Below are 15,214 nucleotides of genomic sequence, written 5' to 3'. Positions count from 1 at the left end.
ATAGATCTAGCCTCTTTATTTTGCTCTCAAAGTGCACCAGATTGATGCATTTAACTTTAAAAAGAAAAAAAAAAACCTAGCGGCAATTTTTTTTTTATGGAAACCACTGTATAGCCTTAATATACAAACACAAATGTGTTTCCCGGTTTCAATGGGTAAGAACTAGGGATGCACGATAATTATCGGGCCGATATCAGCAAGCAATTATGACGTCATCCCGATAAAATTATTGATAGCTCCGATAATATATAATATATTTTTTGTTAAAAAGAATATGCGGTGTGGGTGGATTGGGATGAAGGGCGTTTGTTTTCACTGTAGGCTCCTCCCGTTTTGCCAGTACTGTGGTACGACTGATAGCGTGTGGTTTAGGAAGAGGGAGTTTTTCACAAATCCAGCGCTCCGTTCCTCACGCCTGGCTGTGACGTAGTCACGTGAGTCTCAGAAGCAGCACGCATAGTAAACAAATATGGCGTCGGTAGTGTGGGACTTTTTCAAAGTTTCAGAGGAAAACAGTTTGCTTGCTATTTGTAACAAATGCAGAAGTTCCACGAGGAGGGAAAAGGGCAACAAGCTAGAACACATCCAACCTAATAAGTCACCTGAAACATCACCACTGCTAGCTACGATGGTGTGTTAAAAGCCTACGACGCCGCCGAGCAGCTAAAGGCTAAGCTGCTGGGAATCCAAAGCCAGCTGCAAAGGAACCGGCGGGGCTCGTACCTATTGACGAGGCGTTTGCTAAATTAAAGACGTTTGACAGAAATGACCCAAGGGCTCAAGCGATCTCTAACTTGATCACAGAAATGATGGCACTTGACGACCAGCCCTTTTCCCTCGTTGAAGACAAAGGATTCTGTTAGCTACTTCGTCATTTAGAGCCCAGGTACATAATTCCCACTGATTGGACCAGAATTAAAAAAAAACAGTAGAAGAGTTATAAAAATAAATAAAACAACAATACAGGGTCAAACGTGAATCTATCTGTCTCTCTCTCTCTCTTTGAGAAAAAAACAAAAACAATTTTAAAGTTTGAAACCTCAATGCTTTAGTAGTTTAGTGGAAAAAAAGGGTTCACTCACTGTCATTTATATGGATTATTATAAGTAATATAATTAATCCTTTGTTCCGTAAAATGACTGTTTGTTACTGTGTGGAACTTGTTTCAGTAGCTTATTTATTTATTTAAAAATAAATATACCGGTAGTCACTTTATTTGAAGAGTCAAAACTGTTGGCTGTCTTGGCTTTGTTTTGTTCATAGTAGTAACGCTCACGTCATGATAAATCTGGTTACCGGTAGTCAAAACTACAGGAATAATTTTTTTTTTAATAATAATACAATAAATATATATATATTATCGGTATCGACCTTGAGGAGCAGAAAGTTATCGGTATCGATATAAAAAAAATCAATATGGTGCACCCCTAGTAAGAACCCCTTCCTCCATCTCATCCCTCTATCCACCCCATGCATCCTCACCTTCCTCCAGGGCCATATTCGCCCCTCTCATAGGGTGGCGGCCGTCCGTAAGGGTCGTTTGGTCCTGGGGGTCCTCCGCGGCCATCGCCAGGGGGCATGTTGTTGTTCCCAGGCGGGGGGAAGAAGGCTGGATTGACGTGGGGAGCAGGAGGGGGACCGCCAGGCGGGGGGCCCGGCATATGTGGAGGGGGAGCCATAACCATCGGGGGCCCAATGGGTCCGGGAGGACGAAGGGGGAATGGTCCCGGAGGTGGGGGGCCTTGTTGAGGGGGCGGGGGGCCGATAGGTGGGCCATAACCCGGGGGAGGTGGGCCAGGAGGACCGAGGGGTCCCATGGGCGGGCCTTGGAACGGGCCTTGGAACATGACCGGGGGAGGGGGGCGGTCACCGCGGTTGGGAGGGCCAGAAAGAGGAGGACCGAGGATCTGCCCAGGAGGACCGAGGGGGCCTGGAGGGCCAGGGGGCCCAGGGGGCCCAGGAGGACCGAGGGGAGGGCCCCGTGGGGGGCCCTGCATACCACCTGAAAAACAAACAAACTAATTATTTAACTACACAACGTTTACCTTCCGTTTAAAATGGGATGCAAAATGGTGTTGGTGAGGAATACTGACTTGACTGGATTTCATTAAACAGTGTTGGTCACTGTCACATGTTTGGAATGCTGCATACATAAGACTTGCTAATGCTAACCCTGACTGGCCGTACTTCCAAAGAGGAACTAAGGGCAACATAATACATTCTCCTTTACTCTCACGTGATGTCATAGCTCCTCTCTGTGGCCATTTAAGAACACACATTTTACATCCCTCTGCAAAGGCAACTCAACTCAATGGATTCAGGAAGTGGATTTTCTTTAAATTCAAATACTTCTAAGTAAATAAAAAAAATAATGTCATCAGCAGCAAGTAAATGACAATTGCAGCTAAATTTTTTATTTAAAGGTCAACCTCCACGTTGTATTTTTGTTCAATAAACAATGTGGACTAGGGGTGCTCCAGTAGCACACCATGTTACCGCGCTCGCGCGGGACTCCGTGCTGCGTCACAGATCTGGTTGACTCCGAGTTCGATTCCCGGACTCGCCGTCATTTGCCGAATATCTCCCCCTGCTCTCTCTCCCGTTTCACCCTGCAACTGTCGGTCAAGCTTGACCAGGAAAGCGATAAACGCTAAAAAATAAAGTTTAAAAAAAAAAAAAAAAAATGTGGACTAGGCCAACAGTGGCTTTCATGAAGGGGAAAAAAAGTATTGAAATTGACCCAGTTTTAGTGTTTTTATCAAACATTTTGTCTGCCCAACACAATCACCACGCACGTGCATATTTTAATCAATGGTTCATAACGTGCGTGTGTAATCGTCACAACAGGTGCAGGACAACAGGGGGCTCACCAGGGGGCGCTGAGAGTCACACAGCTAGTGGCAGGCAGAGAGCCTTGCTACCATATTATGCTTGCTACTACTAGCCGAATGGAAATGTATCTGTTTCACCTCACTATTGCTCCGTGATTATAGCCATCCATCCATCTCTAAAGCGAACCACTATTTGTAAAAGCCACAAACACGTTACCATATTTGTAATAATGTAAATCATTGTGTCGTTGTACACATATTGTGTTTATAACGTTAGTAGATAACATAGCTTAGCTTGGTAGCTATTGTGCTAACAACATATCCCGACAGCGTTTTCCTTAATGCCAAGCAAGCAGTGCAAAAATGCTTCCGCATTCGTCACCGCACGCCAGTGCGGTAAAGCGCCCTTCTTTTCAGGCCCCGCTTAGACAAATGCTACCGTGCGTGCACCGGCGGCGGCGTGCTCGCTCAGGTGCGTGCGTGCGCCGGCGTGCTCGCGCGAGGTGCCCGCGCATGCGCATGAGATCCCGCCTTGGTTCGACACGAGCGGAGCTCAATATATATAAGTCACCGCCCCTTATTCAGTATCTAGAAATAGCTCAATTGGCAAGGCCACATGGCTGTGGATCCTATGGCTCGTTTGCTGGCGAGTTCGAATCCCATCGAAAATATTTTTTAACGTGATTTTTTTTTAACGTGTATTCTTTCGCCGGTTAAGGTTAGGCATGATTAAGGTTAAGGTTAAGGTTAGGCATTGTTTCGGAGTTGGTTAAGGTTAGAACGGTTAAGTTTAGGCGCTGTTAAGGAGCTGGTTAAGGTTAGAGTTTGTCAAAGAGAATGGCAATAGACAGCCTATTTCCGCGCGACCTGGGCGCTGGGCGGCGGAAAATGAAAGGCGCATTACTGCACGCCACTACGGTAAATTTTTGCACTGCTTGCTTGGCATAAAGCTACACGCATCCCGACATCCGGCTCGCTGGCCGGCATGAACGGCCGACCCAAAATGGTTCTCTCCTCTCTGTACACCCCGTCCCCACGGGTGCCCTGCCGGGGGCCCATGGACGCGACGGCGGCGGCAGCTGCAGGGCGCCCGAGCCCGCAAAGGCTAGTGTTACACGATAGCTATGAGCTAACTAGCGCTGCGGGCTCCGGCGCCCCGCGGCCGCCGTCGAGTCCACAAGCTCCTCCGCGGGGACGGGGGCACACAAAGAGGAGAGAACCACCCGCAGGGACGGCGGGCTATAGGCTAACGTCAGTGAGTGTAGTGGTCCCGGCTGCGTGTAGCAGGGACGGCGGAGATATAGGCTAACTGTGATGCACCGAGTGAGCCACCATTGATCTAGTACTAAGACCCGGACGGACATAAGGCATACGTTTCCTGAAGTGACGTCACGGCCGTGCTAGGTGCTAGCGTCTGATAAGCTTTTAGATTTGGCTCATTAATATGCACCTGTTGTCCTGTTGACCTGTTGTGACGTCGGCGTTTGATAAGCTTTTTTGATTCGCGCGTGCATGTTATTCGTGCGTGGACCTTTTTAACTCTTTCAGAGTGGCATTTCCGGTGTCAAATGGAAAAAAATAAATAATGAAATTATATACCAATGATGTAAACTACCCATAATTGATCAGTAGGGTTTAACCTGGAGGTTGGGCTTTAAAAGTTAATTGATCCGAACCTTGATATATTGCACAGCCCAACAGGGTTCAACAACACTATTCTAGCTAATGTGATTTGAGGTGTATTATCAATCTGGTGTGATAAGAATATTGAGAATTCAACATTCTAATGATGTACCGTAATTCCTCCAATAGTGACCCGGGCTTGTATTTGCTTAAACTGTAGCGGGTACCAGGCTTGTATTAGGAGGAGGCATGTATAAGAGAGAGGCCTATATTTCTAATTTTCAAACAGATCATAATGAATAAATCAACATTTTGTGTCAGTTTGAACCCAGTAAAATGTACTGGGTTCATTTATTGAAACCAAGTACTGTATGAAATAGTAAACAGTGCAATTACAGGTGGTCACTGGTCATTTCAACGTTTTCAAAGTGAAATCAAGTAACTAGCTCAGTATGCAGCTCAGTATATTAGTAACCCGGCTTGTATTAGGAGGTCGGCTTATAATTACTTAGCTCAAGAGCGCACCCGGCGATTAATAGAGACCCGGCTTGTATTTGAATACCGGTCACTATTAGAGGAATTACGGTAATAATGGCTGCCGCCTGCCGGTCCTGGAAACGTAGAGTTATAGGATTCCAACACAATCACCCCAAACAATTTTAGTAGGTAGTATGTAATAAAAATGCTACTTAGTAGATAATATGCAGTATGAAGAATTTTTAGTAGGTAGTATGTAATAAAAATGCTACTTAGTAGATAATATGCAGTATGAAGAATTTTTAGTAGGTAGTATGTAATAAAAATGCTACTTAATAGATAATATGCAGTATGAAGATTTGTATGTAGTAACTTAAGAATGCTACTACTACTCAGTAATCTCTTTAAACATTCTATTCAGTGTTATTTACCAATTTCTTCTTTTTTTTTAGATTTATTTTTGCATTTTTACAGCTTCCTTTTTATGGCCATACAAGAGCGACAGAGGAGAGGGAGAACGGGAGGAGACTTGGGGAGGACATGCCCCACAGAGGAGAGGGAGAACGGGAGAAGACGTGGGGAGGACATGACCGACAGAGGAGAGGGAGAACGGGAGAAGACGTGGGGAGGACATGCGACAGATCATCTCCGGGAGCGCGAGGCGAACAGGGGCGGATTTAGGATTGTAGGAGATAATTTTTTATTTTTTTTGGGGGGGGGGGCATGCAAGGGGTGGTTTGCAGGGAGTGAGGCACGACCCCCTCCACGACATTTTTTTTTTTTGAATTTAATGAACCTGTACGTGCAATTTCCTGCAATATAGAGCCTTCAATCTTGACCAATAAAGCTGCTCTTTTCACTATAAAACTCAGTTAACCATTACGTAGTTATGGTTAGATTTATATATATATATAAATAAAATATATATATATTTATATATATATTGGGGGGGGGATATATCATATTTTTCATATAATCAAAAAGTGGTGGAGCAAGATCATACCTTTGCTCCCCCAAGTTCAATAGTGGGAGAGCAGAGATGCTCCGAATGCTCTTATGGCCAGGCGTCTATGATTCACTGATACAAAGTAAAATAGTGCAGTGCAATAAAATAGTTAGTAAAATAGAATAAAATAATGCAATAGTGCATTGCAATAAAATAGTTATCATCGTATTTTTTCGGGAGGCCGGTAAGGAGTGCATTACAGTAGTCGAGTTGGCTTGAGATAAAGGCATGGATCTGGTTTTCAGCGTCCTTTTGATTTATAAATGGCCGTACTTTAGCTATGTTTCTAAGGTGGAAGAATTAAGTTTTTGTCAACTTGTTGATTGTGATTTAAAGCTTAGGTCTGAGTCTACCATAACACCAAGACTTAACTCACTCAAATACAGTTAGCAGCTGGATAGACCACAGATGGAAATTAGCTTCTGCTAAATCTGGTGCAAACATATTTTCATGTAACAATGATGAATTGTTTATTAAAAAAATATATATATATTTTTTTTTAAATAGATTCAGGGCTTTTCAGAATACATCCGGGGCTTGAGCCCAGGTAGCCACCCCCTAGCTCCGCCCCTGGAGGCGAACCCGGGACGGCCGTGGAGGTGTGCGAGGCACTATGTGGTGCAATATAATGCATTTGGGGCTATAAATCACGTTCTGGAGAAAGCTGCAGAAAACGATAAAAACATACTTATACTTTAGACCTTATTTTAGTATGAATATGTGAATGAAAAAGTATAACGTTGCTACACCCTGAACAATAGATATAGGACGTTGAATGGGCCATAGTAATGTCAATTTAGCAATACAATTTAAAAAGTTATAGCCCTGCAAAGAAGGTAAACATCCCCATAGACAAATAGAGCTGGCGGAGGATGGTATATTAAGAATATAAGCCTGGCGACCAAAGTGTTAACACTTTAATTGCCAAGGACACCTTAACACGTCATTCCCCGCCATGCTAATTCTGCCAATGACGCCGTAACACGTCATTGAGATCAATATTTCAAAAATCTGTGATCGCAATCATATTTCTCCCGCGGAGACTTGAGATCTACTGTTGATCCCCTCTCAACTCTCCAACGGCTCAAGAGCGCCATCTGGTGGCCGATCGGCGGATCGCCCAAAGCGGAAACTGGTGCTCATCCAAATTCGGTCCGATCACTCGCTATAGATCCCGGGACTCGAGCTAGACACAATGGATAGCGATCAGTTACCAATAACTCGATAAACAACATGATTTGGACGTATATACTATTATACAACCTGGAGATGGATCGCATATTTCAACATCCCATAATAGGAATCTGTTTGCTCCACGCTCATCGCCCAACGGCCCGAGGAGACTGGGGTAAGTTTCAGCGTTTATTTTTACCGTGTTCGATACAAACTGCTCTAATGATCATATCACCGACACTACTTGAATCATCTAACGTTGGCCACGGAATTATAAACGACCCCCCCCCCCACCCATCCGGTCAACATCAGATGATAAGTAGTAACTTCTAGAAGCACGTCCATTTGAAATTTTTTATCTGGCACCGATCGCTATCAAACTGTATTTGATCATCAATATAATGCATTTAGGGCTATAAATCACGTTCTGCAGAATGCTGCAGAAAACGATAAAAACATATTTATACTTTAGACCGTATTTTAGTATGAATATGTGAATGAAAAAGTATAACGTTCCTACATCCTGAACGATAGATAATTGACGTTGAATGGGCCATAGTAATGTCAATTTAGCAATACAATTAAAAAAGTTATAGCCCTGCAAAGAAGGGGAACTTCTCCATAGACAAATAGAGCTGGCAGAGGATGGTATAAGGATGTACATAAGCGTGGCAAAGAACGTGTTAAGTGACTTCAATGCCACAACTCATTCTTAAAAACAGACGACTCAGAGTTAGGATGAGGAGTCAGTTTTACCTCTGGGTCGCCAGTTCCCGTCCCTGCCGCCCGGTGGGAAGGGGTTGAAATTCATATCCATCATATGGCCATCTTGGTGCCTAATCAGATCTGGTCTCATGCCCGGGCCTAATAGGGGGAGAAAACAGACCAATCACAACTCTTCCCCACGCCCAACCAGCCGACAGCATGCTGTCGGTGAGGAGCAGACCAACATAGTCAAGCAGAGGTTTAAGCAGCTATGGGTAGAATTTTAACATATAATAGAAACTAATTTGATAGCTTGGTATAATTACCTTAAAAGATCCCTCCACTCAAAAATATGTTTTTTTCATGGTTAACTGGAGGCATGACTTTTGACTGGTATACAGATTGTTATTTGTGCAAAACTTGTCACCGGAGTGCTCCTCCTTCCACTGGAGAAGAAGAGCTTCTCTGTACTTCCAAGAAATCAGATTTGCATGATGTGTGATGTCACTAATTGGTTGCACCTCTTGTGGTGCAATGTGTCACAACATGACACCTTTAGCTTCAGCATGCACAGAAAGCCCAACTTGGAATTCCTGGTAAATATCAATGCTACCATTTACAATATTGGATCACTCCTTAGGAGGCGATGGATTTTATTTATGTATTTATTTAAAAAGATAATTATTCCAAGCCATTCAAATTAAATTTGAAAACGATATATGAATGCAAATAAAGTAAAACATTTTAATTGATTCCATAACATTTCAAATGTTAGTTCTTCAGTTACATACACTACCCCCTCCTCCTCCTCCTCCGTGAGGCACTTGTCACAGTGTGGTTTCCATACAATTCAACTTTAAAACTAGTGAAAACAATGGGAGCACCAGTGCACCACCTAAAATGGTCCACGCTAGAGAAAGAATTCAATGGGGGGGGGGGGAACAGGCTAACATTGGTTATATTCATCCTATTCCCTGTTTTTACGATGATGGATTGCGCCTCTGAAGCAAGAAGTAAGGTATGTCTGTGCAAGTATTTTTTGGAGTTTGGAATATAATGGTAAAGCTGAAATGAGACAGATGAGAAATGGAGAAGCGGTATGTATGCATGTTAAAAGTCCCCACAGCGGTTTGGACTAGTGCGGTTTGATGCCAGGCAATGAGCCAAATCTAAAGATTAAAAATGACCAGCAAGCCATTTTATAGTAACATTACAACAAAAGAAAGAAAATGTGACGACGAGTGCCTGGTGAAGAAAATAACTAAATTAATCCCAAACACATCAAAGCGTTCCTTTTAACAAGAGTTGGTCAAACCTGGAGCCAAGGTTTGGTAAAAGCCAAACTCTCCCATCAAATCAGACCTGGATCGAATTACTCTAGTTCAATTAGTTTGCTAGTAGTCTAAATGGATTCAGTTCCTGTTCTTTACTCAGGGATGTGATTTCGGCAACATGGAGACGAATAGTGAATCGAAGCAGGAATGGAATTTAAGTGGATGAGAGTTCCTGAAGAAGGGGGGAAAAAACCTGCGAAATCACATCCCTGGTCATCTAAGGTCGACTGATAATGCGTTGCACAACCAAACCAAGTGACCAATCGACCTACCTTGCATTGCAGCAAAGCATTTGCTAGTAACTGGAAAATATATATATTTCAACAAGTAATTGACCCAAGTCTAGGGGATCAGAGACGTCTAAATCAAAAGAGTTCAGTCATCGAAACTGCCCAGTTCGCTTCCTAGAACAGTATCCGTTACCAGGCAACATAAGACTAGTAAAAAAAAAAAAAAAAAAAAAAAAATGAAATAAAATTCGGGAACCATTCGAGTTGATGAGAAAGACTGACGACAGAACTCTTCTAAATAGACGTCTCTACCATGTCCCGTTAGAATCCATCACGGCGGCGAGGGGAGGGGCTCAATGTTCCTTTCAAATCACCACTAGAGGTGAACATCATTTTGAACTAGAAGAAAGAAAGAAGCGTTTCTTAAATAATCTACGTCCGGTCTCAATTTGGGACTAGTTTCAATGTACCCTTTTTTAATAAATAGATGTGACTTATTCACAGCTTTAGTTTGATTTTGGTAGTGGATACCATCGATACGTCCCGTTTGAATTTACTCTTTGGACGACGACATTCTTGTATCTTGTATTCTAGATTTAGTCGTCCTTCTGGGTTAAAATAAAAGTTAAAATATATAATAAAAAAAAAAATATTTGCTAATATTTAAAGCTTCTTCTTTAACTTGAATTAATTTATATATATTAAAAATAAATGACTTTATTTCATTGAACCTCCTCCCCGGTGGTGTTAGTACGTCGGCGTTACCAAACTGACCAGGGAAGTGTGGGCCCATGGGCCCTCCAGGTCCGATGGGCCCGGGGAATCTGTCTCCTCCTGGTCCCGGGGGTCCGGGGAACCTCCCTCTGCCTCGACCTCCCATGGGGAACCCTCGGGGGCCGCCAATACCTGGGGGGCCGGCCTTGCCCTCGCCGGACATCTGGCCTGCTTGTGCACCCGTGGAGGGATATCCTAAGGTAACAGGAAGGAATTGCTTACATTTAGTGATGCACCGATGTGAAAATTGGGGGGTACATGCACGCAATACGTAAACAACAACATTTGTTTGGGGGGGAAATCAACACTATTATTCTGTACCTTCCTAAATATAAAGTTTTTTTATATATATATTATTACCGGTACTCTTTAAAAAAACGTTTTCTATAGCACCTTTAAACTTTTATTATTCAAATAAGGAAAATAAATCAAATGTATTGAACATGGAAGGGAAAAAAACAATGGATTACTTACTACATCAGCAGAAAATCGTTATTGGCCAATAATATTGGCTTTAAAAGCACAATCAACAATCAATATTGATTGTAGAGTTTTGCTTATTGCTCATATCAAGTAGGCAAAAAAAATAACTGTCCGTTCAAATACAACGTGAAATGAATACAAGTGCAAATGGAGGTGGACAGACACGACTTCACTACGGGGCGAAGGCGGTATTTGGAAATGTGCCAGGCGTGATGGAGCAAATATGGGTAGATAGATCTTTAACAATTAATATGAAATAGACTGCTATGAATGCTCTGCTATGAATGTATTGAATAGGTTACATTTAGAAATGGTCTGGTTTTTGCACACGTCAACAGCGTTGAGACCATACTCACTAGCACGTCTTCACAACAGTGTTAGTACCGTAATTTTCGGACTATAAGCTGCGCCTTTCCCCCCCAAGTTACTGAACTCCGACCCTCCTCCATCAGACCAAAACAAAAAAAGTATACAAACAAAGCGAGGCTCTTTTGCCTAGAGTTGGTCGTTTGATGGCATTACAAGGTCAACCTTTAATTTGACTTTATTTCTGTGACATCACTTCATTATCAAAACATTTATTAATTAAAAAGGTGCTATAGATAACATTCAGCCACTAGATGTCGCACTAGAGCACCAGCATTATCCAATCAGGTGCATTCCATGTGGGGAGAGGATACATGCCTGCAACATGTAAACAACAACATTAATTTTGGACCAACACTTTTTTTAAATGATTAAATCGATAATACTTTAGCGGGGAAAGCAATACTTTTATCCCACTTTTTTTAATGATTATCTATAGCACTGTTACATTTGATTATTTACATTATAATAAGGACATCAAACTCAAAACACAAACAAAAATGGTATGTCATTTTCCAAGTTGTGCATCTGAAAAAGCTGCAGCAATGAGGAGGACTCAACTCAATACCCTTTTTTATATATCCACTTTTTCTCCTATTTTTTCTCAGATTTTTCTCCCATACCAATTTGGTCGTTATGCCAATTTCCCCCCTCCCCTTCCTGGTCGTTGCTCGCATGTGCCCCCCACTGGTCGGTCTAGGGAGTCCTGAAGTCTATCAGATGTTTCCTCCGTCACATAGGAGACAGCCAGCAACCTCTTTTCACCTGCCAGCACGGACTCTCATTGGTGAAGTGTAACACATGGGAGGTCACAGTACCATCAACATATCCCTTCTTTGCTGTGCAGGCGTCCTGACCGACCTGTAGGAGTCGCTGTTTACAACGACCAGAATACCACCCACTGGCTTCCCTCCCGCTGACACTGCCAATTGAGCCAGTATGACGGCCGGCCAAGCCGGAGGCAACGCCGACAGCCGGATTCGATACCGGTGTCCCCTGCGTTTGGTGACGAGCACTTAGACCGCCGCGCCACCCAGCCGCCATAACAATACTTCCTGAAACTAAATTATTTTTTATAAATGTCATGCAAATGTCAGCTACTAGCAACAACTTTGATGACAAGCTTTAACTGTATGCGATTGTGTTGCCTGGAAATATATATGGAACATTCCATCAGGGTGCATTGATTTGCACCATTGGGAATTGTGTGTGTGTGCGTGTGTGAAACCGATTGTGAAAGTATGTGCATTTGTGTGTGTGTTCATGATACCGTGAGACCTACTTTTTCTCGACTGCATCTCGAACTGACTGAGTGACTGTTTGTTGCAGGGCGTGACGATGGGGTTCTGCCCGTGAAGCTCTCTCTTTGACAGCAGCTCCATCAGCTTCCTGGACGACGACTCCGAGCCCACACACACCAGGGCAAACCTGGAAACACACGGGTGGATATGAGACACCCATAATGTAATCACTCCAATGTAACGTGCCTCGTGTTCCCAAAGGGGGCATTTATTGTTAATGCTGAAGTAGGCTATTTAACTTCTTAAGCCCTAGCCATATTTTCAGAAAATATGCCTAAAAGTACATACCCAAGTAAATGGAAGATTGCTCCACTTCTACAAGGACCATTTGCATGTTCTTAAGTATCTAGGGACATCTATGGACCTCAGGGAATGTATTCCCATTGTCTGCTACTATGCTTGAGTAAATTGTAATGAACCAAAGGAGACTATAAATGATTATTCGTTTAGATTATTACCGGTAGATAACAGTACTGAATTTCTTTACCAGATTTTTTTCTCTCTAGACGTTGACAGAAGGGTAAAGAAACAATATACGTTGTATTTTATGGCAATAACGTTGAGGTTTGTTCAATATATAAAGATATAAACAAGACTAAAACACATCAATATTTGTAAAAGAAAAATAGTTGGCTGGTGTGAGCTGGGTAGTGTAGTTTTATGAAATTTTGCAGTCTAACGAAAGCCCTGGGTCTCCTCTTTCTTAGGACTACAACGATTTCTTCTCATGTCTAAATCGTCCGTTTTCCAGTGCAATGCGCAGAGATTCTTAATACTCATATTTTGCTAATAACGCTTAAAATTAGGGATGTCCCGATCGAATTTTTTTGCTCCCTATCCGATCATGTGATTTTGAGTATCTGCCGATACCGATTTTCCCCGATCCGATCTTTCGGCAATGTATTAAGAAAGAAGAAAAGAAAAAAATGCAATCAAGTTGACCTTTAACTCATTCCCGCCAACGATTATACTCGTTATTGGGCGCCATCCTTTGAACGCCAACAAGTATACTAGTTATTTGATCGTTTTTCCTTTCGATTTTAATATTCTATTCAATGTCACCGACCTGTATGTTGCCGTTAAAAGGCATACTGGGACGCAGAGGGTGCAGTACCGGACAGATCCTGCCAGGTGGTTTGGTTTGGAAATAGTAGCATGTCCAAGAAAGAAACGCCAACGCTTATAGTAGAATTCACATTGCGCCTATTACTCGCTTCCCAGGAATGATCCCGGATCACTCTGAAATTATACTTATATTTACCACGGGATAACACGTGAACATATGCATGAAGAAATTATCTATTTTTTGCATCTTGGGCGGAAGAAAGTCAGTGTCAAATGACTATAGTATTTATTGTCTCCATAGCTATAATATAGTATATAGATATAGCTCTACAAACAAGGTGACGCGCTCCTATCTTTAACCTCTTCCGTCCGTGCGGTCCGTCGGCGGACCGCAAATGACATCTGGTCATAAATCAATATTTCCAGACTTGGATAAAAGTAGCGATTTTTATTTCAAACGTATTCAAGTATAAACATCATAACCATGTCACAACAGCATTTAGAATGTATATTATCATCAATACGTTAGTTTAGGGATAGGTTAAAGTGTGTATTAGATAGATTTTCCTCCTTTTTTTGCGGCCATTTTGTAGCGGACATCCAGAGCTATGGATCTGCGTTGGAATTTTTCTAAACTACACTTCCTGTAAGGTTCTATGGGGTTCAAGGTTCAGAGTTCTGTATGAATTATTTCAATAACTCTTATTATTCGGGATAATTCTACCACAAAAGGTAACGTTTTTGACAAATATTGAAACGCAGTTAGTTTCTCTTCCATATTGTTAGCATGCAGCAACAATTGGATCTGAAATTAGTTTCAAAACGGTTGTACTGTGGTGAAAATAAAAAAGTACAGTAGATTACAGTAGATTTCATTATCTGTTCTTATGAACACCTGGTGATACTAAATCCAAATTGAACTTGGGCATTTGAAAGATAATATATGTATATTAGGGGTGCACGATAATTATCGGGCCGATATCAGCAATTATGACGTCATCCCGATAAACCCGATAACGTTATTGATAGCTCCGATAACGATAATATAATATATTTTTTGGTAAAAAAGAAATGCGTGTGGGTGAATTGGGATGAAGGGCGTTTGTTTTTACTGTAGGCTCCTCCCGTTTCGCCAGTACAGTGGTACGACTGATAGCGTGTGGTTTAGGAAGAGGGCGTTTTACACAAATCCAGCGCTCCCTTTCTTGGCTGTGACGTAGCCACGTAAGTTTCAGAAGCAGCGCGGATGTCAACAAAGATGGCGTCAGTAGTGTGGGAATAGTTTCAGATGAAAAAATTTGCTTGCTATTTGTAACAAATGCAATGCAGAAGTTCCACGAGGAGGGAAAAGGGCAACAACTTATAATACATCCAACCTAACAAGTCACCTGCAACATCACCACCGCTACGATGGTGTGTTAAAAGCCTACGACGACGCGCGAGCAGCTAAAGCTTATTGCTCCGTAGTAGCCAGGTTAATTTGCACCACCAAGCACTGCTTAAAAGCTAGCGGCTTGAGCCCTTGGGTCATTTCTGTCAAACTTCTTTAATTTAGCAAACGCCTCGTCAATAGGTACAAGCGCTGCGGGTTCCTTTGTAGCTGGCTTTGGATTCACAGCAGGTTTAGCTGCTCGCGCGTCATCGTAACACACCATTGTAGCGGTGGTGATGTTGCAGGTGACTTGTTAGGTTGGATGTATTATAAGTTGTAGACGGATTGTGAATTTTCTGATTCAAATTATATTTATTTGGAAAAATAAATATGGTCACTTTATCAGTCAAAACTGTTGTCTTGGCTTTGTTTTGTTCATAGTAGTAACACTCATGTCATGATAAATCTGGTTAG

General features: G+C 42.4%; 1 protein-coding gene across 1 annotated transcript in view; it reads right to left on the bottom strand.

The window, feature by feature from the left end:
* Positions 1 to 15,214, bottom strand: part of cpsf6 (cleavage and polyadenylation specific factor 6) — a 47,582-nt gene that overhangs the window by 14,328 nt on the left and 18,040 nt on the right. Inside the window, 4 exon segments of the mRNA XM_084330074.1 lie at positions 1,483 to 2,002; positions 7,867 to 7,974; positions 10,154 to 10,348; positions 12,285 to 12,430. Of these exon segments, the coding sequence (XP_084186200.1) occupies positions 1,483 to 2,002; positions 7,867 to 7,974; positions 10,154 to 10,348; positions 12,285 to 12,430 (969 nt within the window).

Source organism: Notolepis coatsorum (assembly GCF_963971535.1).
Source record: "Notolepis coatsorum genome assembly, chromosome: 15".
In the NCBI taxonomy this organism is placed as follows: Eukaryota; Metazoa; Chordata; class Actinopteri; order Aulopiformes; family Paralepididae; genus Notolepis; species Notolepis coatsorum.
The sequence above is the reverse complement of the archived record's forward strand: the minus strand, read 5'-3'. Positions and strand labels throughout refer to the sequence as shown.